Source organism: Theropithecus gelada, chromosome 3 (genome assembly GCF_003255815.1).
Source record: "Theropithecus gelada isolate Dixy chromosome 3, Tgel_1.0, whole genome shotgun sequence".
In the NCBI taxonomy this organism is placed as follows: Eukaryota; Metazoa; Chordata; class Mammalia; order Primates; family Cercopithecidae; genus Theropithecus; species Theropithecus gelada.
The window spans coordinates 127,382,560-127,409,671 of NC_037670.1; the positions used below are offsets into that span (position 1 = coordinate 127,382,560).

Below are 27,112 nucleotides of genomic sequence, written 5' to 3' on the forward strand. Positions count from 1 at the left end.
GTCCCATCCCATTCCTAATGCTTTTTTTTTTTTTTTTTTTTTGAGACAGAGTCTTGCTCTGTCGCCAGACTGGAGTGCAGTGGCATGATCTTGGCTCAGCTCACTGCAACCTCTGCCTCCCAGGCTCAAGCGATTCTCCTGCCTCAGTCTCCTGAGTAGCTGGGACTACAGGCACATGCCACCATGCCCAGCTACTTTTTGTATTTTTAGTAGAGACAGGGTTTCACCAGGTTGGTCAGGATGGTCTTGATCTCTTGACCTCATGATCCGCCTGCCTTGGCCTCCCAAAGTGCTGGGATTACAGGTGTGAGCCACCATGCCCGGCTCAGAATGGTTATTATTAAAAAGTCACACAACAACAGATTCTGGCAAAGTTGTGGAGAAAAGAGAACACTTATACACCATTGGTGGGAATGTAAATTAATCTAACCACTGTGGGAAGCAGTCCAGAGATTTCTCAAAGAACTTAAAACAGAGCTACCATTCAACCCAGTAATCCCATTACTGGGTAAATATCCAAAGAAAAATAAATCATTCTACCAAAAAGACACATGCACTCATATGTTCATCTCTGTGTTACTCACAATAGCAAAGATGTGGACTCAACCACATATTCAATCAATAGTACATCGAATAAAGATAAAGTGGTAGATATACACGACAGAATACTGCATAGCCATAAAAAAGAATGAAATCATGTCCTTTGCAGCAACACAGATGGAGCTAGAGGCCATCATCCCAAGCAAATTAATGCAGAAGCAGAAAACTAAATACTGCATGTTCTTACTTATAAGTGGAAGCTAAACATTGAGCATACACGAACATAAATATGGGAGCACATCTGCATATTTATGTGGACTACTGGAAGGTGGGGGCTGGTTTAGAAAAACTACCTATTGGGTACTATGTTCACTATCTGGATAATGGAATCTGTACCCCAAACCTTAGCATCACATGATATTCCCAGGTAACAAACCTGAGCATGTACCCCTTATATCTAAAACAAAAGTTGAAATTATTTGAAAAGAAATAAGATCTGTTTCATGTAAAAATTTAAAATATTTTAAAGCGTCTAGTACTAAAAGCTCTTCATCACATCATTTCCAGACAGAAAAAAAGACTGAAATGTTAGTTTGAATGTTCTATTTAGTACAGTATGGAAATTTCAACACATACACACATACATTTTTGCTTGTTCCCAAAAATGATTTGAGTTGGCTGATAAAAATATAGTAAATTAGGATAAAAAACGTAAATGCAAAATGGTTTCCTGACATATAATGTTCAGTCTCTCTTGTGAGTTGAGATACATAAATTAAAATAACAATGTGATATCAGATATAAAAAAAAGTATAGGCCTGGCATGGTGGCTCACACCTATAATCCTAGGACTTTGGAAGGCCAAGGAGGGTGGATCACCTGAGGTCAGGAGTTTGAGACCAGCCTGACCAACATGGTGAAACCCTGTATCTACTGAAAATACAAAAATTAGCCAGGTGTGGTGGTGTGCACCTGTAATCCCAGCTACTCAGGAGGCTAAGGCGGGAGAATTGCTTGAACCCAGGAGGCTGAGGTTGCAGTGAGCTGAGATCGTGCCACTGCATTCCAGTGTAGGTGATAGAGCAAAACTCCATCTCAAAAAAAAAAAAAAATAGAGAGAGCTAAGGAAATTTGGGGGCAAAAAGTACTCCATAACTCCACACAATTTTGTGACTTTACATACACACACACACACACATATATATATATAATTTTTTAGGGGGGACAGAGTCTTGCTCTGTTGTCCAGGCTGCAGTGCAGAGGCATGATCTTGGCTCACTGCAACCACTGCCTCCTGGGTTCAAGTGATTCTCCTGCCTCAGCCTCCCGAGTAGCTGGGATTACAGACACCTGCCACCACGCCCGGCTAATTTTTGTATTTTTAGTAGAGATGGGGTTTCACCATGTTGGCCAGGCTGGTCTCGAACTCCTGACCTCAAATGATCCACCTACTTCAGTCTCCCAAAGTGCTGGGATTAGAGGCATGAGCCACCATGCCTGGCCAATTTTGTGATTATAAATGAATCCAACCTTTGCCTTAACAATTCTACTTCTAAGAATTTATCCTGCCAATATAATCATACATGTATACAACGAAACACTGAGAAACAGGATATTCACCACAGGATTTTATTAACAAAAGATAGTAAGCAACCTAAATGTCTTTCGATAGGAGACAGATTAAATAAATTGAATGACTTCCATATAACAAACCACTGGACAAAAGCTGAATTCAGGGCAAAAAAGCACAACTCAGAAAGAGAAAACCTAAAGCAATAGAGTCCAAGTGTGCTGCTCTCTGGTTGGCTGATTCAATTCAGGGACAAAATACACAGTATCTAGAGGACTTACTTGACCCGAACGCTTCATGAATATTACTCATTAATGCCAAGCATTTTATGAAAGTTGGGTCTCAGAGCTCAAGGTTATATCATTGTTAAAGAACCTTAAGAGGAGAAATTCTATGCTGCCAGTTAGGGGAAAGGCAAATGGCAGACCTGGCATTCCCTTATAAATAGCTGATAATTAAGAACACATACTTTCTAGTCAGACAGATCAGAATGTGAATCCCATCCTAGCCATTTAACCATGCTGGCTATGACTTAACTAAGGCTTAGTTTTTTTCCATCTGTAAAATGGGAAAAATAATAGTGCCTAACTCAGGAGGCTGAAGAGACAAACTGAGAAAATGCAAATAAAATACTTAGTGTAGCATCTGGCATATAAGAAAGCATTCAATAAATATTAGCTACTATTACTACTTCAAAAAGACATGACAAAGCACACAAAATATGGAGTACATAAATTTTAAAAAGCATGGCATAGGACTAAAATAAACAACACATAAATCATATTTGACATTCTTAGTGTGTCTGCATGCATGCAGAAACACATACACTCTGTCATTTTCTAATATGAACTCCTAGGCTGGCACTTATGTACTATTCTTGCCACAGAACTATTTTTTAACCTGAAACATGTTTGTGTTTCTCATTCCAAAGAGACATTGAGGAGAGGACTCAGCCAACAATAAAAAATAAGCAAATAAGCACACATCCCCCAACAACTTCTCTTGTCTGTTTCTTGTAAGATATTTTAATATCAACAAACATGGTCATTTACACCATCAACCAATGTTCAGTGGCAACATTTTCCCTGTTATCTAAAGTCTAGTCAATAGCTGACTTCACAACCCCTCCTTAGTGCTAATGATTGAAGCACTGATGATATCACGTGCTCAGACTGACCTATGAATAGGGGGCCTGGCGCCACTTTGTAGAAGCTCTAAAACTTAACTCAAAGAAATTAAAAGGAGTTGAGAAGGTGTCAGGGACTCTAGCTTCATAAGTTAACTCAACATCTTTACATCGCATCTGGACACCATCCCATTCTCGGTTGCACTACTCTCGCACTGTGCAACAATGGCAAGAAAAGAACTGATTTCATCTTACCAAACCTATCTTAGCTAACAAATTAGGTGTTCCTGTCTTAATTTTATTTTTAGTTTAACGCGGTGATTCTCGAACGTTAGCGTGCATCAGAATCATCTAGGGGGTTGTTAAAACAGATTACTGTTTGCTACCCTAAGAGTTTCTGACTCAGTAGGTCTGGGATGGGGCCTAAGAATTTGCATTTCCAACAAGGTATTGGGTGATGCTGATACTACTGGTCCCAGGACCACACTTTGAGAACCACTGGCTTAAAGTGATAAATCTCTAAATTACATTACAGATATTTGGGGATGTTGCTTTTTCCTTCGGAAAACCTATAAAGAAGAAAAAAATGCATCCAAATGGTCTAGAGGAGAAAGAATATATACAATATTTCGATCATGACATGTCTTGAGGAAGCTGGCAGGAGTTAGAAAAAGCCAACGCTTCTGCCCAGAGACCTCACTGGATAAAGATGGAGAGCATTATAAGCACATGGCAGTGAGGAATGAAGCCAGGGTAGGAAGTTAGTGCTTTATGTTCAGCAAATTTCTCTTTCCACAATTGTATGTTGCTCCATCCTCCTATTTCTGCTTTTATTTGTGAGTGTTCAAATGTGGCACAATTATAATCAGCATTTTTAGCACAAACAGTAACTTTATTCAGAAGGCAATGAGAAGTTGCCTGTTCACAGGCAATTGGATGTTCACAAACGTAAATTTTCAGCTGACAATATTAGCAATACTGTGATATCAATGTTATTGTTTATCAATCAGCCCTGGCCACTCCAAAAACCTCTGCCCTTATCAGTTTTGCATAACATCACCCAGGTACACTAAGGTCATCCTTGTAATCCTCTCTTTTTTTTTTTTTTTGAGACAGAGTCTCGCTCTGTCGCCAAGCTGGAATGCAGTGGTGTGATCTTGGCTCATTGCAACCTCTGCCTCCTGGGTTCAAGCAATTCTCCCGCCTCAGCCTCCCAAGTAGCTGGGACTACAGGCGCACACCACCACGCCCAGCTAATTTTTAGAGACAAGGTTGGCCAGGATGGTCTCAATCTCTTGATCTCGTGATCCACCTGCCTCGGCCTCCCAAAATGCTTGGATTATAGGCGTGAGCCACAGCGCTCAGCCAATCCTCTCTTTTTTTTTTGAATGATACAGAGTCTTGCTCTGTTGCCCAGGCTGGAATGCAGTGGCACAGTCTCGGCTCACTGCAACCTCCACCTCCCAGGCTCAAGTGATTCTCCTGCCTCAGCCTCCTGAGTAGCTGGGATTACAGGCAACTGCCACCGTGCCTGGCTAATTTTTGCATTTTTAGTAGAGACAGGGTTTCACCATGTTGGGCTGGTCTCAAACTCCTGACCTCAGGTGATCCACCTGGCTTGGCCTTCCAAAGTGCGAGGATTATAGGCGTGAGCCACTGTGCCCAGCATAATCCTCTCTTTTTAATGGAAATAACCCTTCCAAAAATTATGAGTTAAGAAAAAGCTATTGCACACCTCACACTCTAAACATCTTTCCCATAGTCATGGACTCAACATATAGTCTATGCTCATGAAAAGGAAGTAGGCACACAGTAATAAAACCAGAATGGAGTACAAACTATCCAATAAAATGGAGCTTTGTTTCAATCCAAAAATGATATTCATTTATATCTACCATTTACATTTTAAAATACTAATGATGTATCTCTTAAAATGGCATTATTATCTTTTTTATCTCTTCCCCCAGGCTTGTGCCTGGACAAAAGAAAACCAAATTCACTTGCTGCTGGTGACCACAGAGCAGGGAAGAAGGTGTCCCCACAACAGTTGGCTTCACAGCAGTCCATTCTCCTTTTAAGAATTAGTGTGAAGACATAGTTCAGTTAGTATCTACTTACAGCATTCCACAGTGAGTTCAGCTGTGTCATCAACATCCAGGCATGATTAACTTGGCCACATATTATCACATCTTTTAAACTGAGGTAGAAGAAAATCTAAACACAAAGAAAAATACACAACTTTGAAAAATATGTGAACTTTGATGTAACTTGTCCACTTACCTTCTGTGTGTGTGTGTGTACACGCACATGGGTGCACACATGCATTAGTAATGATAATGTAATCCATACTTTGCAAATAGCAAGAGTTTAAGTGCTAGAATTTTATCTCAAGACAGGAGTTTTATCTAAAGTACTGGAACCTATCTGCTGACTCTTTTTATATAATATAATCCTTGTGATTGATAGTTGCAGAAGGATGGTGAGAAAGATAAGCATATTTGTTTTATTTTTTGAATGAAGATAGAATTCTGCTAGAAAACTAATGATTTCCATAAATAGTCATTGGTACATAGAAGGCAATCAATACCGTCTGCTGAACTGAACTGCATTCCTTCTAAAGATGTAGGATTCCTCAGAGAAGAAGCAAAAAGGATTCCTGGGAAAGAGCAATAAACACATTTTGGCTTCTACTTCTGGAAATGTGGTAGACCAAAAAACCAGGAAATCCTTCTGGTACAAAACATCAATAAATGCTAAAAGAAACATTTCTTAAAAGCATAATTCAGTTGTCAAGAAAGTAAAACAAATATGCAAGGACCCAATCCTTGTAAACCCAGACTGATAATAAGGTGCTTCATGCTATAGTTACTTGGGAGGGAGGAACAATAAAGATGGTTGCTACTTTTCATAATAAAATGGGCTCAGATTTTACTGGCCATGCAGAGACACAAGACAGTCATCAGGCCTGTACAAAGCTGGTACAGCCATGCTCTGGATAATGATGTTTCAGTAAATGATGGGCTGCATGTATGACAGTGGTCCCATAAGATTATAATGGAGCTGAAAATTTTCTATTGTCTAGAGTCATCATAGCCATTGTAATATCATAGCACAATTACCTAATTTTTAAATAAATCTAGTGTAACCTAGGTGTACACTGTTTATAAAGTGTAGTACTCTATCTGTAGTTGTGTACAGTAATAACCTAGGCCTTCACATTCACTCAACACTCACTCACTGACTCACTTAAAGCAACTTCTAGTCCTTCATTGATAAGTGCCCTATATAGGTGTGCAGTTTTAATGTTTTTTACCATATTTTTACCATACATTTTATATGTTTAAATACATACTTACCATTGTGCTACAATTGCCTACAATATTTAGTACAGTAACATGCTGTACAGGCCTGTAGTCTAGGAGCAATAGGCTATACCATACAGCCCAGGTGTATACTGGATTATACCATCTAGGTTTGTGTAGCACACTCTATGATGTTCACACAATGACAAAATCACCTAATAACACACTTCTCAAAAGGTATCCCCATCATTAAGCAATGTGTGACTGTAACTGTAACCGAGTCAGAAAAAAAAAAAAGAAAAGAGAGAGAGAGAAAAATCCAGGATTACTAAACAGTTAGAAAGAAATCACGCCTGTAATCCCAGCACTTTAGGTGGCCGAGGCAGGAGGATTGCTTGAGGTCAGGAGTTCAAGACCAGCCTGGCCAACATGGTAAAACCCTGTCTCTACTAAAAATACAAAAATTAGTAGGGCATGGTTACACATGTCTGTAATCCCAGCTACTTGGGAGGCTGAGGCAGGAGAACTGCTTGAACCCAGGAGGTGGAGGTTGCAGGGAGCCGAGATTACACCACTGCACTCCAGCCTGGCGACAGAGCGAGACTGTCAGAAAAGGGGAACAGCAGGGGAGGGGAGGGGAGGGGAGGGGAGGGGAAAGAAATCTACCTATTGGCAAAACAAAAACTAAGGTATCTAGCTTGGTATGAAAAAGATCTCCAGCTAGGCACAGTGGCTCACACCTGTAATTCCAGCACTTTAGGAGGCCGAGGTGGGAGGCTTGCTTGAGCCCAGGAGTTCAAGACCAGGCTGGGCAACATAGTGAAACCCCATTTCAACTAAAAATTTTAAAAAGTAGTCCCTAGTCCCAGCTACTCTAGAGGTTGAGATGGGAGAACTGTTTGAGCCTGGGAGACTGCGGCTGCAGTAAGCCATCATCACACAACTATACTCCAGCCTGGGCACTAGAGTAAGATGCTATTTCAAATAAAATAAAATCTCTCAAAGAATTTGTAACCATATTGACCATTTTTGGTTTAGGTTAAACAGAAATAATAATAAATATATTTTTTTAAAAAAATGGATGAAAAAAAGAAAAATAAAGAGTTTATAACCAAAGGCCAGTGATGATGTGTGTTGGGATTTAAATTTTATCATGCCTGGGATCCAATTTGAATTTATTACCTTTGTAACTGGATTTGATATATTAATGTGCAAAGAGGTTCCACTGGTAATAACTCTGGGACATTTGGCAGAAATAAATATTCTCTCTAAAGAGACACAGACACATTCCAGCCAAGCCTTACAGGATACCCACAGATTAAGCCCTCCAAAAACAAGCTCCCAATCAAAAACTGCAAAACATACGAGGAAAAGAAACTCCAACAAGATTCGAAAGAAACCTTTAAAGTGATGAAGACATAAAAAGCAAAATAAAACTCTTGAGACAAATGTCAAACAGGACTGGGAAGATCTGTAAAATAACCAAATACAATTCATGAAAATTAAAAATATAATTATTGAAATTTAAAACTCAGTAGGTAAGTTAAATAGCAGATGCAACTCAGCTGAGAATAGACTCAACAAATGAATATGTACCTGAAGAAATTACACAGGATAAGATATAGGGAGATAAAGAGATGAAAAATATAAAGGATGTTAAGAGACACATTACATAACACGAAAAGGTCCAACATACATCTTTACAGAATTTCCAGAAGAGAATAAAGAGAATAAAATCAAAGCAAAATTTAAAAATACCACAGACTAAAATGTTCTAGAACTGATGAAAAGCAATAATTTTCAGATTCAAAAAGCACAAGAAGTTCCAAGCAGGAAAGTGAAAATATACCAATGGCATTATACAGAAACTGCAAGAGGCACAGGAAAATTTTTCAAGCAATTGGACAGATTACTTACAAAAGATTGTCACGTAGACAGAACAACATAAGGTGGAAGTCAGCAGAAACTATCAATCTGAGATATCATATGCAAGTAAATTACAACTCAAAAATGAGTATTAAGACATTTTTGGCCAGGCACAGTGGCTCACGCCTGTAATCCCAGCACTTTGGGAGGCTGAGGCGGGCAGATCACCCGAGGTCAGGAGTTCAAGACCAGCCTGACCAAGATGAAGAAACCCCATCTCTACTAAAAATACAAAATTAGACGGGCGTGGTGGCACATGCCTGTAATCCCATCTACTTGGGAGGCTGAGGCAGGAGAATCGCTTGAACCCAGGAGGCGGAGGTTGCGGTTAGCTGAGATCGCACCATTGCACTCTAGCCTAGGCAGTAAGAGTGAAACTCAGTCTCAAAAAAAAAAAAAAAAAAACACCACACACTTTTTTGCCAGGCATGTGGTACACCTGTAGTCCCAGCTACTTGAGAGGCTGAGGCAAGAAGATTACTTAAGCCCAAGAATTGAAGGCCAGCCTGGGTAACATAGCAACACTCTGTCTCTAAAAAATTTAAGGCCAAGCATGGTGGCTAATGCCCGTAATCCCAACACTTTGGAAGGCCAAGGTGGGCGGATCACCTGAGGTCAGAAGTTCGAGACCAGCCTGCCAACATGGCGAAACCACATCTCTACTAAAAATACAAAAATTATCTGGGTGTGGTGGTAGGCACCTGTAATCCCAGCTACTTGGGAGGCTGAGGCAGGAAAATCGCTTGAACCAGGGAGGCGAAGGTTGCAGTGAGCCAAGATGGTGCCACTGCACTCCAGCCTGGGAGACAGAGTGAGACTCCATCTCAAAAAAAAAAGAAAAAAAAAAATTTAAAGACACTTTGAGACACACACTGAGAGTCTGCTTCCAAAGGACCCTTCACAAAGGAATTTCTAAAGAACACTGAAATCAGAAGAAAGGCATGAAATGCAAATAATAACAATGGGCAAAAAATCTAATAAGTATATGGGTAAAGCCATTAACTTTATAAAACAGTATCATGATGACTAATGTGGGGGTAGAAAAACAAGATGGAACAAAAACAATAGATAATAATAACACTCTAACACCAGAGACAGTAATCAAGAGTTAGTGTTCTAAATTTCAATTATTATTCAAGAAGAAACTATAAATATTAATTTACTTTAGGCCTTAATAATAAATGTACACATTAAAAATATTTCAGTAACCAGTAAAATAGTAGAAATAGAATGTTTACGTTCTACAATATGTTAAAAATATTTAAGAGCAACCAGTAAGATTGTAGAAATAGAATGTATACCATCTAAAACATGAAAGTAGAAAAAAGGGGATAGATTTAAATACTCAATGAATAGTACACTACTTGGAAATGGGTGCACTAAAATCTGACTTCACCACTATACCATTCATCAATGTAACCAAAAACCACATCTATCCCAGAAGCTATTGAAATTTCTTTAAATGTTTTTATTTTTTAAAAAGTCAACAAATAAAGTCAGGAAAGGGGAAAAATAAAACATATAAAAAAGATAATAAATAGTATAAAATGAAAGGAGAAAAATGAATCCAAGTATATCAATAATCATAACAAATTTAACAAAATGCATTGGTTAGAAGACAGAAATATTTTATTCCTAAAAATGCTTTTTGCTTTAATGTTTTTCCCCCAATATTAATGTAGCTATCTATTTTCTTTTATTAGTTTTATTTTTAATTGACAAATAATAATAAAAATGTATTTATGGGTAAAATGTGATGTTTTGATTTACGTTTATAGTGTGGAATGAGTAAATCAGGTTAATAATTAACAAATCACCACTTCACATAATTATCATTTTTGTGTGTGAAGAAAACATTTAAAATCTGCTCTTCCAGGCACGGAAAGACAAATTCTGCATGATTTCACTTATATGTGACATTTTAAAATGTTGGACTTACGGAAGTAGGGAGTAAAATGATGGTTATCAGTCTTCCTTTCATTTGTGTTCATTTTATTTTTGAAAGATTCTCCCCAGGGCCCGAAAGTTTGAAGGAATGAGTGACTCCTCCCTTCTCAGGCCCAGTCCCAAGGCGCAAGGTCACTTGTGCCAGCAGCGTGAGTCAGCAAGATAGCAGAAGGAGGAAGAGAGCCGGCCAGAAGACACCTACACCCAAAGATGGAGAAAGAGGCCATCTGGGTACCACATAGCAGTTAAGTTAGACTGGGACACTTCCTGTTTACAGAAGACTGTAAAACCCCTGCCCTGTATTCATTTTGGTGCTAACACCATTTTAGGCCTCAGCCCACCTGCACCCAGGTGCTCATTAAAACAACATGTTGCTCCACACCGCCTCCTGTTGTCTGTTGGCATGCTCTCGGAGTCTGAATGGATACAAGAACCTTTTATCTGGTGCTGAAACCCGGGAGCGGCTCCAGTTCACGTCCCCAGGGGACCTACCCCTCCACCCCAGAAAGCAGGCCACAGCAGCCGGACAAAGGATGCTCCTCAGCCTCCAGTCGCGTCTCTGTGCATGCACATGGGTCAATGATCTCATCTACCGGTAAGTTTCCCGGGAGCCCGGTTAACAGGGAAAAATCCACATGGCCTCTCTTGGTTTCTTCAGTCCAAAAATCCAGCGTTGGTCCAAGACGGCTCCGATGTGTGCCAGGCACTCGCTTATCATCTGGTCTTAGGGTGACGCCTCTAAGCCATTTTATCCCTTTCCGGGAATGAAAAAGGCAGTGGTGACGATCACTCCTTTTATCGTCTCCCTCCGGCCGTCCAGGATGGTCTCCTTTTTCCCTGTTCTCCGGAGCCTACCCTCCGTTATGGGAAACTCCCCATCCTCCATTCCAAAAAACAGCCTTCTAGGCTGCCTCATAAAAAACCTGTGTAAAAAAAACAAAAAACAAAAAACAAACAAACAAAAAAAAACCTGTGAACCTGGCCAGGTGCAGTGGTTCATGCCTGTAATCCCAGCACTTTGGGAGGCTGAGGTGGGCAGATCACGAGGTCAGGAGATCAAGACCATCCTGGCTAACAGTGAAACCCCATCTCTACTAAAAATACCAAAAATTAGCCGGGCATGGTGGCGGGCACCTGTAGTCCCAGCTACTCGGGAGGCTGAGGCAGGAGAATGGCGTGAACCAGGGAGGCGGAGCTTGCAGTGAGCCAAGATCACGTCACTGCACTCCAGCCTGGGTGACAGGGTGACAGTTCGTTTGGAAAAAAAAAAAAAAAACCCTGCAAACCTTAGGCCTCAGGCAAGATATCTACCCTAAGCGCCTTGTCTTTTTTTGCAATGCAGACTGGCCACTATTAATATGAATTGGATAATGGGTCCAAATTGCCCGCAAATGGAACATTTGACTTTACAATTTTAACTGACTTAAGCAATTATTGCTGACGACTGGAGAAATGGGGAATAATTCCTTTTGTCCAGCCCTTTTTGCACTCAGATCACAACCCGACCTCTGTAATTCTTGCTCACCTATTCAAATCCTCCATTCTCGCCACCCAGATTGCCTTTCTCCTCTCAACCCTACCTCTTTCTCCTCGTTAGATCCAGCAGACTGCTGTCCACCCCTCCCAGCCCCTACCTCTCCCTCTCAACTGTCTTCTTTAATCCCCCAAGCCTCCTCTTTATCTTCTCAGCTGCAATCTTCTCAGCCCTCATCTTCCCAGATGCCATCTTCCCAGTCAGCAGTATCACCACTTCTTTTCCTACACCGTCCTCTCCTCAGGACAACTCTACCATGGCCTGTACTCATTCTCCTTCCTCACTGCCTTCTCCTGAAGCTTGTAAACCCATCCTGCCACCTTACGCTCCTATCTATCCTCCACTGCCTATCAGCTTAATCCCCCTTCCCCCTTCAAACCCTCAGCAGGAACCACTTCCAGGTTCTTCCTTCTCTCCCACCCACACTAGCTGAGGCGCCATCTTTGGCCCATGCCCCACCCTTACTTCAGCACCTGTGCTAAAGTGCCCCCTTCAGGAATTAGCAGGAACTGAAGGTATTGTTAAAGTTTATGTTCCCTTCTCCCTCAGTGATCTCACTCATATTAACAAAAGGGTTCATTTCCAGAAGACCCTCTCTCTTATATTAGAGAGTTTCAGTACCTCACCCAGTCTTATGAACTAACTTGGCGTGACCTCTAAATTATCCTCTCTTCCACCCTCACCCCAGAAGACTGGGGCTATATCTGAACCCTAGCTCAGGCACACACTGATACAATTCATCACCAAGCTCCTGCCCAGCCTACTGGCGCAAAGGCAGTCCCCAACCAGGACCCCCACTGCGATTATCAAGACAGGGCCTCTGGACGCTGCTGTTGAGACCACATGATTGTGTGCCTCCTTGCAGGACACAAAAAGGCTGCCCATAAAGTGGTAAACTATGAAAAACTTTCAGAAATCACCCAAGGTCCTGATGAAAACCCAGCCCTCTTTTTCTCTCATTTAAATGAAGCCATGAGAAAATATACCAGCCTAGACCTAGTCAGCCCAGAAGGAACCTCTATTTTAAACCTTCAGTTCATCTCCCAATCCATTCCCAATATTCGGCGCAAGCTTCAGAAACTTGACGACGGCCCTCAAACCCCACAACAAGACCTTCTTAATTTAGCCTTCAAAGTCTTTTAACAATCCTGATGAGGAAAGTAAAAGGCAAAAACAGGCAGGGTTCCAAATGCTTGCCTCCGCCATTAGGGGCCCTGTAGGCTCATGGGGCCGCAGCTCCATAGAGAAGCCTCCTAGCAATCCATCTCCACCTGACGCCTGTTTAAAGTGTGGCAATGAAGGCCAGTGGCCCACACAATGCCCAAACCCAGGTAAGCCCACCAGGCCATGCCCCCTCTGTGGAGGACCCCACTGGAAGTTGGACTGTGAGCGGCCCCTGCAAAGACTGCCCCCATCCCTTCCTGAGCCAGCCAAAACCTCCCACTCAGATCTCATCAGCCTTGCCGCTGAAGACTGACGGTGCCTTGGAATGGGCGCCCCAGCAACTACCATCACTTCATCCGAGTCGAGGGTAACCCCGATGGTGGCAGGTAGGCCAGTATGTTTTTCAAATTAATAATTAATACCGGGGCAACCTAATTTTTCAGGACCCACCCAGTCCTCCCAAGTCTCTCTTGTAGGAATTGATGAACAAGCCTCCAAACCGTGAGCAACCCCCTCCACTTTTCTGCTCCCTGCACACCTTTTCCTTCATTCACTCTTTCTTAGTCCTGCCCTCATGCCCAACTCTGCTCCAAGGCATCCTTTAAAAACTCCATACTGCTCTCCACTTACGTTCCTCATAGTACCCAATGCCATCAATCCAGACCCCTCCGGGGCTTCTTTCTTCTATTCCAACCTCCCACCTGTTCTAGACCTAAAGGATGCTTTTTTCACAATTCCTTTACACTATGATTCCCAAAACCTCTTTGCCTTTATGTGGGAAAACCCCAACACCCACAGAGTCCCTGCGTATGATCACTTAAACAGAGAAAAACGATCCTTAAAGGTAGGAGGAAGCCAAAGATGGCAAGAGCACGAGTGGCCTCCACAATGGATCATCGAATATTATGGTCCTGCCACTTGGGAGGAGGATGGTTCATGGGGTTATCACACTCCCATATATATGCTAAATAGAATAATTAGACTACAGGCTGTTCTAAAGATAATCACTAACCAAACCGTCTCAACCCTGGAAATGCTTGCACAACAACAAAAACAAATGTGTGTGGCAATTTTTCAAAACAGGCTAGCACTAGACTACTTATTAGCAGAAGAGGGTGGGGTCTGTGGTAACTTTAATATCTCCAGTTGTTGTCTTAACATAGACGATAACACAAAAGCAGTTCTAGAAATTGCTTCAAACATCAGAAAAGTAGCCCATGTACCAGTCCAAACCTGGAAAGGATGGGATCCGGCAAACCTTCTAGGAGGGTGGTTCTCTAATTTAGAAGGATTTAAAATGCTGGTAAGGACAGTAATCTTCATCACCGGGCTCCTCCTGTTTCTTCCCTGTGTTATCCCACTGATAATAAAAGCCATTACAACTCTTGTTGAAACTACAGTTGACTGCCAGACAATCCAGACAATGCTCCTGCTACAATTACAAGATGGATACCACCCCGTCTCTCAAGAATACCCAGAAAATTAAGGTTTTCTTTTTCCAAGGTGACCAGGCCACCCCCTATGTCATGCCTGAAGTAGTTATTGAGAAAGTCATCCCTTTTCCCTTTTTTCTATAACCAAATAGAAAGGAATGAAGGATTCTCCCCAGAGCCTGAAAACTTGAAGGAATGAATAACTCCTTCCTTCTCAGGCCCAGTCCCAAGGCACAAGGCCATTTGTGCCAGCAGCGTGAGTCAGCAAGATAGCAGAAGCAGGCAGACAGCCGGCCAGAAGACACCTACCCTGGCCAGAAGACACATACCCCTGAAGATTGAGAAAGAAGCCATCCAGGTACCACATAGCAGTTACATCAGACTGGGACACTTCCTGTTTACAGAAGACTATAAAACCCCTGCCCCGTACTCATTTGGTGCTGATGCCATTTTAGGCCTCAGCCTGCCTGTACCCAGGCGCTCATTAAAACAGCATGTTGCTCCACACCGCCTCGTGTTGTCTGTTGGCACACTCTTGGGGTTTGAACCGATACAAGAACCCTTCAGTTTTGTATTATATTTTAGTTGGATTTTTAACGTTTATCTCACAAAGAGGGTGACAACATAATAATTAAAGGTAGCAATTCACTAGAGATTATAGCAATCCTAACTACGCAGGCAGCTAACAACAAAGCTACAAAGTGATAAGGAGAATCTGACAAATCCACAATTATAATGAAAGATAATATTAAAACTATCTCAATACTTGATAGATCAATGCAAGGAAATAAATCTTGGATTTCTCAGTGCACCTGTAAAAAGCACTAGCCTCCGGAGGCATGGAACGCTACATGATATAAATATAGGTAATTTTACCCTTCACTCACCTTACAAACATTTTACTTTCTGCATACTATTGAAATTAAATCTGTAGTTATTTGTAGACAAACAGTTATTTGTCTGACAAACAGTTAATTGCTCTGATCCAAAAGAATAACAAAATTCTCTTACCTCCCCAAGAACGTCAAATGGTCACAGCCTGGATTAGTCAAGATCCCAAGGTGTCAGGAAGATCCCTAATTTACATTTCAAGAAGAAATGAGTCCCAGGGCCTTGGAGACACATCTAGGTCATAAAAGCTGGAGATGCTAGGGCTTACCTGGCCCTTGGAGAGATGCATTCTAAGAAATATTGCCTCTCTCTTTACTTATAAATATCTTTGTGATTGTATTAGGTCTACCCAGGTGATCCAGGATAATCTCCTCATTTCAAAATTCTTGACTTAATCAAATCTGAGAAGACTCTTTTGTCATGTAAGGTAACATACTCACAGGTTCTGAGGACTGGGATGTGGACATCTTTGTAGGGGGTGGGGTAATGTTCTACCTATCATATTATATGAAGGAATAATAAATACTAAATTTAAGACAGCAATTACCTCTGAGGGAGAAAAGAGAATGCAGTCATGGAGGCTTTAATTGTATGTTATATTTTATTTCTTAAGCTGGGTGGTGAGTGTACAGTTGCTCATTAAATTTCTTTGCATGCCTGAAATATTTTATTGAATAATCTCACTTTTTAATAAAAATACCTAGGAATAAATTTAACTAATTTAACTAGAGAGATGAAAGACTAGTATACTGAAAATTACAAAACACTGCTGTAAAAAAGTTTTTAAAAGCCTATATAAATGGAAAGACATCCCATGTTCATGGATAGGAAGACATAACAATGATAACAGAAATTGAATCAGAATTTAAAATCTGCCTCTGAATAAACACCAAACAGACATGGGCCAAGAGTTTTATAAGAGTATTCTATCAAATATCCAAAGAACAGACCCTACAAACAATAAAAATACTAAAGATGTCAATACTATCTAAAGTGATCTATAGATTCAATGTAATCCCTATAAAAACGTCAAAGGCTCTTTTTGCAAAAATGAAAAAACTGACCCTCAAATTCACAGTAAGGGCAAGGAGTCCCAAGTAACCAAAACAATTTTGAAAAAGAACAAAGTTGGAGGACTCACATTTCCTGATTTGAAAACTTACTACAAATCTATAGTGAGCAAATTATCAAGGTACAGGATAGACATATAGACCAATGGAATAGGGCTGACAGACCAGAAACAAATCCATACATCATGGCCAACTGATTTTCAATAACGGTGGTAAAACATTCAATGGGGGAAAGAAAAGTCTTTTAAATAAATGGGACTGGGACAACTGGATATCCAAATGTAAAAGAATGAATTTGGACCCTCTACCTCACACCACATAGCAAAATGAACTCAAAATGAGATCAATGACCTAATTATAAGAGCTAAAACCGGCTGGGCATGGTGGCTCACACCTATAATCCCAGCACTTTGCAAGGCCAAGGCGGGCGGATCACAAGGTCAGGAGATTGAGTCCATCCTGGCTAACACGGTGAAAACCCATCTCTACTAAAAATACAAAAAATTAGCCGGGCGTGGTGGCGGGCACCTGTAGTCCCAGCTACTTGGGAGGCTAAGGCAGGAGAATGGCATGAACCCAGGAGGCAGAGCTTGCAGTGAGCCTAGATCGTGCCACTGCACTCCAGCCTGGATGACAGAACAAGATTCCATCTCAAAAAAAAAAAAGAGCTAAAATCATAAACTCTTAGGAAAAAAATAGGGATAAATAAATCTTCATGACCCTGGGTTTAACAAAGAATATGACACCAAAAGCTTGAGCAACAAAGGAAAAAATAAATAAGAGTTCATCAAAATGAAAACCTTTTGTGTGTCAAAGAACATGATAAAGAAAGTAAAGACTTCAGTTTTTGCCTGTATGTACTGGGGAGGGCAAGAAAAATGCCAGCAATTAAATCAGTTGTTGAAATGGCCAACAAGCCTTGGAAAGGTATTATGGTGGATCAGGTGGCCTGAAAGCTATACTTGTAGTTTTGTACCTGTACTGTACTTGTAGTATATTTTTGAAGAGAGAGGAAGTATTATAATTAGTCCTACGTTCAGAGACGTAAAAGCAACTAGAAAAGAGAAGTGGCAGCACAGAAAAGCAGCAGAAATATAGAACCAATTTTCTGAGCATACAGAGAAAGAACAAATGGCTTGTTTAAAAAGGTCCATTTTAATATTCTTCCTTTTTATACTGGTAGATATTTTGAGTTCAAAAAATCTGGCTCCGAATTTCCTAAAATTTTTACTTATTTGATCTGTTCCCCTGTATGTACCCATCTTCCACTGCCTGCACACCTTTCCTGTGCAAATTCCCCTCTTACCCACCTCTTTTTCTGACCTTCCACACAGGCCAGTCTCTCATCCCACAGGCCAGGAGTCCGAAACTTCTTCTCAAAGAAAACATACTTTCTCTAGAAGATAGTATTCTAAAGAGCATTCCCCTATTGTCTTAGTCCATTTGAGCTGCTAAAATTGAATACTACAGACTGAGTAACTTATAAACAAGAGGATTTTATTTCTCACAGTTCTCGTGGCTGGAGGCCTATGATAAAGTCTCCAGCAGATTCAGTGTCTGGTGAGAGCCCACTTCCTGGTTTATATACAGTCATGTCACTGTGTCCACACATGGCAGTAGGACCAAAGAGAATTTGGGATCTCTTTTATAAGGGCACTAATCCCATTCATTAGAGTTTTGCCCTCATGGCTTAATCAATTCCAAAGACATCACCTGCAAATACCATCACACTGGGGATTAGGTTCAACGTCTGAGTTTTGGAGTACATAAACATTCACTCTATAGCAACTATGTTTCCCAAATTCCATTAAAAACCAAAATATTATTTTGACTATACAGGTCCATATGGGTCCAACCCATGGTAGTTACAGCCCAGCATTCAAACACTGGATCCCAGGCACATCTAGACACACTCTTCTTTTCCTCCACTGTGGAGTAGCAGTCCCACTTCTCCTTGATAGTCAGGGTCAGTTACTCCACCCAACACAGTAATTCCCTTCTTTGCCTGTTGATTCAGGGGCATGAAGAGTTCAAAGTGGTTGGGTAGCAGTCTTAACTTTTAGTTCAATAGAACTATCATTGTGTCCTGGTGTAAACATTCCTCCTTTTTGAGCCAAAACCTCTAGGCTAGCAGCATAAGCTTATGGAAACAGAAAGCAAAATTTTTGCTAGTGGGTTACTAGGTGTAATAGTGACTGTGCCATTCCCATTTCCAACCTTTGATTCCTAGACCCAAGAATCTTGACTATGGGAGGAAAAGTATCATATATTGGACTGTGATTCAGAGTATATACAGATTCCTGGAGAACTTTGCCCCAGCCTTGCAAGGTACTCCTCCATCGTTGGGACTGGAATTGAGTCTTCCAAAGGCCACTTCACCATCCTATCAAACCAGCTACTTTAGAGTAGTGGTAAAAACTACAGTGTATGGCTGGGCGTGGTAGCTCAAGCCTGTAATCCCAGCACTTTGGGAGGCCGAAGCAGGCAGATCACAAGGTCAGGAGATCAAGACCATCCTGGCTAACACGGTGAAACCCCGTCTCCACTAAAACTACAAAAATTAGCCGGGCATGGTGGTAGGCGCCTGTAGTCCAGCTACTCGGGAGGCTGAGGCAGGAGAATAGTGTGAACCCAGGAGGTGGAGTGCAGTGAGCCAAGACCATGTCACTGCACTCCAGCCTGGGCAACAGAGCGAGACTCCGTCTCAAAAAAAACACAAAAAACAAGAAACAAAGCTACAGTGTAACTGTGTTCACTGTAAAAGCAGTGAATTCCAGGAGCATGGACCCATTGAGGCATTTCTTTTGCTGTGAAGTTTTATAAATGGGAGTTCCTCTGCACAAGCTCTCTTGCCTACCACCATGTAAGATGTCCCTTTGCTATTCCTTCATTTGCAACCACGATTGTGAGGCCTCCCCAGCCATGTGTAATTGTGAGTCCATTAAACCTCTTTCCTTTATAAATTACCCACCCAGTCTCGGGTATGTCTTTATTAGCAGCATGAGAACAGACTAATACAAGCTTTAAAGCCCTTTCTAACTCCTTGTGCCAAAATATAAATGTAGAATCTCTGTTTAGAGAACTCATATGAATAAACTCAGCCTCTTCCAACTTTATCTTCTTTCTACCATTATCCCATACCCTCATTATCCATTTCCACATATTTTTCAGATTTCTGTCTCTATAATTAGAAAACTCAAGTAGTTGTTTTGGAGTGTAATGCACTTTCTCATGGGTCACATATTGTCCCACATCTTCAAGGGCCTGCTGGGACTTGAGTCTAATTATGAGACTAGAAGCAAAGAGGGGTGGTAGGGGTGAGTTCTAAGAAAAATCAGTACTGTGTTGCTTGGCAATTGCCTCAGTGGAGTACATTACAATTTCCTCATGCAATGTAGCATTAACCACCTTCTGAGGTGGAGAAGCCACTAGCACTGGGAGTGGGGAGGCCACTTTCACTAGGAGTAAGATTGCATCTTCCACTAGCAAAGAAGACTCACCAGAACTTAGAGGCTCGATGTCCCCAGTTTCATTAAGGTCTTCCCACAAGTCCCCATTCCAACTTACAGAAAACCATTTTGGTTTTTTTTTGGGGGGGGGGGGGTTTCATTCTGTCACCCAGGCTGGAGTGCAGTGGTGTGATATCAGCTCACAGAAACCCCCACTTCCCAGGTTCAAGCAATTCTCTTGCCTCAGCCTCCCGAGTAGCTGGGATTGTAAGTGCCCACCACAATGCCCAGCTAATTTTTGTATTTTTAGTAGAGACGGGGTTTCACCATGTTGGCCAGGGCTGGTCTTAAACTCCTGATCTCAAGTGATATGCGTGCCTTGGCCTGCCAAAGTGCTAGGATTACAGGTGGGAGTCACCACACCCAGTCAGAAACCCATTCTTTCCCAGTCAATGCCTTCACTTTAACAGAGTATAAAAGTGGGTCACAGGATGAGACAAGATAACTGTAAAACTGGGTCACAGGATGAGATTCTGCATTTGATTTTCAGGACTCTCAGCCCTGTGGCTAAAGGAGATAAGACTTTCCCTCAGGGCACATGTGGAAGCTTTCAGGTCATTTATGCAGTACTTGAGATGGAAATTTGCATTCCTGAGTATTGAAAAGAACTTTCAATACTTTGTTCGTGACATTAGGAGCAACAAGCCAACCTAATTATATTCATTTGATTTCCAGAAATGTTTGAGAGTATCATATGCACAATTACCAGCTCCTTGCTTCTTATAAGTGGTTGATTGGGAACATCCAATGGAGATATGTGGCATATCTCTATTGCCAGGTAACACCATGAAACATCAGTGCACTTTTTAGCACTGAAAAAAGAGTCATTTGCATCTTTAAATCTGATAACATTAGAAAGCCAATTCTAGGAACCCAAAAACCAATTCTAAAAACTCATCCTTAAAATTCTGTTCCTATAGACCCACCCTTGGTACCAAAATCTGTATTAGTCTGGGTTCTCCAGAGAAAAAGAACCAAGAAGATATATATAACTATCTATGTATCTATGTATGTATGTATGTATGTATGTATCTATCTATCTATCTACCTATCTATTTATCTACATATCTATTCATCCATCCATTAGATATATATTGAGAGAGAAAGATAATTACTTTAAGGAATTGGCTCATACAAGAATGAAGGCCAAGAAGTCCAATACCTTCTGCTGGCACACTGAAGACCCCAGAGAGCTGGTGGTATAGTTCCAGTACAAATCTGAGTCCAAAGGCAAGAGAAGATTGATGTTGCAGATCAAAGGCAGTTCATTCATTCTTGGGGCTTATGAGACATTTTATTTATTACAACTACTTAATTGATTTTTTTTCAATGCTCTACTTTCAATAAGAAGGGAAAGAAGATTACAATTGTATGGAGATGGAAAGGGGATTGACATTTGTTGTGCACTTCTGTGTGTTAGGCATTTTATTTTAATTCTTAGAAGAACCCCGCTATGTGCCAATTATTATCTTAATTTAAAGATGGGGGAATCTAACTGTATACCATTTTCTAGTTCTATCTGGGCTAGGGTTGACACATTAAATACAGGATGCCCAATTAAATTTGTATTTCTGATAAAGAACAAATAAATTTTTGTATTAGTATATGCCACATATTGCACAGGACATACTTGCACTAAAAAAATAACAACTTTAACTTAAATTCAAATTTAACTGGGCATCCTTTCTTTTTATTTGCTAATTCTGGCAACCCTACCCTTGACTGAGGTCCTGCATTGCTTGTGCTCATCTCTCTCTCCTTTATCCCTGCAGACAGACCTTCACTCCTGACACCTGATCACCCAGTCTCTGATCACCTGCCTGTCACTAAGATGTGTTGACGGCTTCATATACACGCCACTGTGTTCTACCTATCTGCAGGATTCCCACCAGTTTAGAATTCTTTTATGCTCACCACCTGGCTGGCATGCATCTGGGGTGGAACTTCTAAACTATAGTCAAATTCTCTGTAGACCATGCCCTAGCACATCCAGCTATGTGAAAGTCTGCACTTCACACTATCCAGAACCCAGACCACCCTGGTGGCTATGCTCCTGAGCAAGCCTCTAACCAGCAAAAATCCACTCCACATTCCACACAATATAAGATATTGTGGGAAGGTACAAACTGTGGATAGATAACTAACCAACAACCCATAGAGGCATGTTACAACTCAGGGGCAGCAGGAAGATTCCCCAAAAGGGAGAGTAGATGGGATTTGTGTTCAACATTTTTTTCTACATAGATAAAGCTATATTCATGTTTATGAAATCAGTGAATTCCACAGAGCTGGAAGACATAGCTGACTCACTGAATATTGGAGTCAGAACCAAAATCAACAAGATGAAATTGAACAGGAATAACAGAAACGGTTATGCTAGAGTTGAGATTAGCAGTGACACAAGGCAGAACATCCAGTCAGCAGTTCAGATAAAGACCTCAGAGTTTTTGTTCAACACAAGCTCAAGGACGGGCATTATCATGTACTGGGGGAAAAAAACAACATTTAGATTCAAACAAACCCAATCTCAAATGCCAATTTCACCACTAAATTGCTATGACCCAAGCCTTTGTCTCATAAAATGGGCATATTCACTCATAAAATGGATGAGTATGAACAAGATAACACACGTTGAGCATGTGTGAACAGTGCCTAGAATGCATGGGAGATACTCAGTAATCCACACCCCACATCCCTGGAACCTGGCACAATGCCCCCCTGCCATCAATACATTTAGTAGGAGACATCATAGCACTTTGCAAATAATCTATTGAAATATTCATTTTTGCCTATTCTCTTTACTGTAGGATGCCAGAAGAAATGGGAAGACATTAAGGTTTATGTGCTAATATTTGAGTCCTTTCATGGCATTTACATGGCAGAGCCAAAAGCAGAAGTTGCCAACCATCAGAAGCCAAACCAGCCCCACAAAATACCTAGCCTTCAAGAGAGAAATTGGGCCAATCTATGAAAAATGTTGCTGGTGTGTGGGGATGGGGAGGTTGGAAAGTTGCTGAGACTTAGGGAAGGAATGGAGGCTCATGACAGATACTTGCGCCACATTCCCATGTAGACCTTCCTAAAATGTGGCAGGCCCTCTAATGGGCACCATCAGAAAGTCATGGCAACTGATGATCAAAAGATCTGTCTTGAGGGCCATGGTCCCTGTGCCCAAGCTGGGCTCAGAAACCATGGTGTCTCCCACCTACAACAGACTGTGTCGATTTAGGCAGTGAGCATAGCCACGGCTGCCCATGTGGATGTGGACTCCAGTCCAGCTCTCTTCATGGGTGCTTTGGCTGTAAGACACCTCTAAGACTCCTGCACAACCAAGCAGCAGGGGCAGAAGGATATTAGAACTGAATGTGATGATTGAGATTGAATTTACTGGTTAAATGGGTGGGGACATGCAGCAGATGGGCCTATTGTAAAGGAATAAATATAACATTTATTTTCATCCAAATACTAGGGAGTATATTTTTTTTTGTATGCTTTGTCAGAGATCAGTTGGTTGTAACTATTTGGCTTCATTTCTGTTTATCACACCATAATTCACAACTGCAAAGATATCAACCAAACTAAGTGCCCATCAATTAATGAGTAAAGAAAATGTGATATATGTGTGTGTGTGTGTGTGTGTGTATGTGTGTATATATCCATATATATCTAAATGTGATCAACACACACACACACATACATACACACCATGGAATACAACTAAGTCATAAAAAATAATGTCTTTTGCAGCAATTTGGATGGAACTGGAGGCCATTATTCTAAGTGAAATAACTCAGGAAGGGAAAACCAAATACTGTATGTTCTCACTTATAAGTGGGAGCTAAACTATGGGTATTCAAAGGCATACAGAGTGGTATAATGGACACTGGAGACTCTGAAAGGGAGAAGGCAAGAGAGGGGTGAGGAATAAAAAAATGTACTGTATACTGTGTACAATGTATAGTATTCAGGTGACAGTTACCCTAAAATTACAGATTTCACCAGTATATAATTCATCCATATAACCAAAAACCACTTGTACTCCTAAAGGTATTGAAATTTAAAAATTGTAAATAAAAATCCCACATACATTAGGGAGTATAATTCACACTCTCTATGAAGTAAAAAGGGCTTATACAGTAGGCCAAATTCAACCATACCACTGTGATTTAACCTAATTCCCCAAGCATCATTTATTTCATTTGCAAAATAGAAAAAAAAAAAACCTACCTCACAAAGATATGGGGAAGATTACATGAGATAACTAATAGCAAAAATCCAAGCATAGTTCTCAGGGTAGTGTGGATGCATTTTATACAAATTTGAATTTGGTGAATTTAAAATAGTGAAATAGAAACATAAGCCTTACTATGTGGCAAAACTCGAAATAATGTGAAATCCCATTTTATATTTATTCCTAAATGAAAATGCATCTTGAGTGGGTATCATCATACACTAATCACTAATGGGATGTGGATAACTTTTTTAAAAGGAGAAGTCTAGGATGATTCCCACAATTCTAATTTGGATGACAAGTGATGACACTATTTACCAAGAAAGCAATACAGAAATACAGAGGGGTGGGGAGTAGTCCCATAAGAGAGGTGGCGAAGTGATGGCTTCAAGCTGAACATGCTAGGAGGTAGGTGCTGTGAAATATTCCAGTGGAGTTACCCAGCAGGCATTGTTAAATGACCTGGGTCTTAGAAGAGAGAGATGGCTAGAGATACACAGATTTGGCAATCCTGAGTAAACAGCATATAACTATAATCTAAAGCATGTATTTGCAATCACCCAGGAAGTGAAGATGGAATGAGAAGAACAGAGAAACAATGACAGAGTCCTTACAAACACCATCATACAAGAAGGCAATGAGGATACGTTATCCTAAAAGAATCCTAAAATAAGTGATCAAAAAGGTGGACAGAAAACCAAGTGGGAGTACCGTCACTGAGGATGAGTTTCCAGAGAGAATTAATGCTGAAGAGGCTATTGCAGGTCAGTGGTGAGTCTAGCTAGCACTGCTTCAATAAGGGGTAAAGATAGGCTCAGGAACGTCCACTTTAATGTGTGGAGATGATACCTGCACTGAATGCTGCACTAATCAGACCACACTTGTAATATTTTTTCTACCTGCAGATACTGCTGAGTATGAAGAACTAACTGGAGAAGGAAGCCACTGTATAGGAGATGCAGAGCAGCAGCAAAAATGGTAATGAAAATAGAAGATAAATTAGAAAATTTGGAAAAACCCAAACAGATCAGCCATATTGAAGGGAAAAAGAAAAACAAAACAAAGCGGGAGAGGGCAGAAATGTAGAATGGTGTACATTCTTTTAACCCCAAGAATGAATGTAGCCAAGAACACAGTGGGGACTTAGGAGTCTCAGCAGAGAGCATTCTCTGCTCCCTACTGCTCGGACAAAGGACTCCTTCATGATGCAGAACCATAACTGGTGTAGAGTCTTAAAAGACCTGGGTATCTCTACGTGGGAGAAAGTGTTTTCCATGTAAAAGGATTAACTTGAATCTGGGTGTTCAAGGGACATCCTAGGCTGCTTGTTCCACTGATTCTGATCTGACTGTGTTAAGTAATAAATCATGTGGTTACATATTCACATTATCCTGTGTAGTTTTCTCTCACATTGCTTAAAGAGAAACCCCAGACACAATAATGAGGGAGCTCAGTATCAGGGTATAAAGAGATCCAGGCAAGCTATAACCTGGAGAGCTCCTTGCCCTTCAGAAGGTGGGACCACTCAGAATCAGGGAGAAAACATGACCCAGCCCACTTTATGAGGAAGCTAGAAACAGATAATTCTTAGAAGGCAGCAGCCAAGAGAGTGGCAGGGATGGGGACAGGGAGGGCTGAGACTAGAAACTCACAGAGGAACAAACAATTGAGTAAACTGGAAACAAGTACTCACAAAAGCACTAGAAAATAAAATGAAAGCTATGCATGAATAACTGACAAATTTGATCTTCCTTGTGAATGCAGAAGAAGGAATAGAAACAAAAGATGATGGGGAGGCCGCTTTCTCTGCTTTGATCTGAAGGACAACTTTCTAATTATCTAATCTTTCCCAAGACAGACCAGAAAGAGTCGCAAAGTCAACAGACTCTCCAGCACAGAAAGTACTAGACCAAATGCTGGATAAACATTACTGTTAATAGAGATGTTTCATTGCCTTGGCCTCACATCTCTACCTAGAAACACGTTAGAAACACTCTGGGCCTCTCTCTCTCTACCCCTCATATCGTCCCAGGAAAAAAGGAGGAGTGTTTGGGAGAAAGAACTAGGCTTACAATTCAGCTCCTGCTCCACCCTGCCTTGACCTGAATGCAAGATGCATGCATCCTGGGCTGCTCTCAGCAGCACAGGGAGGCCTGCAGTTGTTCAGCTGTGCAGTGACTGAGGGGCGAGTCTATCTGATTCAGAAAAGAAGGAATGAAGTAGTATACTTTGTCACTGATCTTAAGTCATAGTCTCCTATCAGCTGTGTCAAATAATATGTCCATTTCCATCTGTCTATTTCTCAATTGGTTCCAAACTCAGATACGGAAGAGGGTGCCCTCTAAAACCTCAAGAACATCTGTGAGGAATATTTTCCTGGAAAAGAGTTTGGATCATATCACTCTAAAATTGCTGTATATGTAGAATTGCTGTATATGTAGAAAGTGACTCTTACTTTTCAGATACTTCTAGGACCTTCTAACTTAATGCCTCATTGACATTTCAAATTCGGTGAATCTAAAATTAAGTTTCTCTTTCCCCAAAACCAGTTCATTCTCCCAACATTACTGCACATCATAAGTAGCACTGGCTTCACATTCATCAAGATTTAAAAGGTTAAAGTTGTCAAATAATAGGTAAATTGGAAATGTCCTTATCATTATTCCAAATCAATGCCAACACCAGAGAGTAGTGGGTGAAAGCCTAGCTGTGACTGCCATGACCTAGTGAGAATGTAGGGCAAAGAGAGAGAGCCAAGGTCAACATCTGGAGGTACAGACTAGGGCCAGCATCTGGATGTGAGGAAAGAGCAAGAAACCTATCCTGAGGATAGAGAAATAATTCCCAGAGAAAAGAAACAGGAAATGTC

General features: G+C 41.0%; 1 protein-coding gene and 1 long non-coding RNA gene across 6 annotated transcripts in view; one reads left to right on the forward strand and one right to left on the reverse strand.

Annotated features, from left to right (window-relative positions):
• FBXL13 (F-box and leucine rich repeat protein 13) overlaps positions 1-27,112 on the reverse strand; it is a 273,539-nt gene that overhangs the window by 162,750 nt on the left and 83,677 nt on the right. For all 5 annotated transcript variants that reach the window (XR_003118472.1, XM_025378209.1, XM_025378208.1 and 2 more), the window contains one exon: positions 5,355-5,450. Coding sequence is in view for 4 of the 5 variants with exons in the window: in XM_025378209.1 (XP_025233994.1) it covers positions 5,355-5,450 (96 nt within the window). In the remaining variant the exon portion in view is untranslated. The remainder of the gene's footprint in view (positions 1-5,354; positions 5,451-27,112) is intronic.
• On the forward strand, positions 24,808-25,632 carry LOC112620111. Its single transcript, XR_003118474.1, has 2 exons — positions 24,808-25,007; positions 25,149-25,632. It is a non-coding gene; the product is annotated as an uncharacterized LOC112620111 (long non-coding RNA).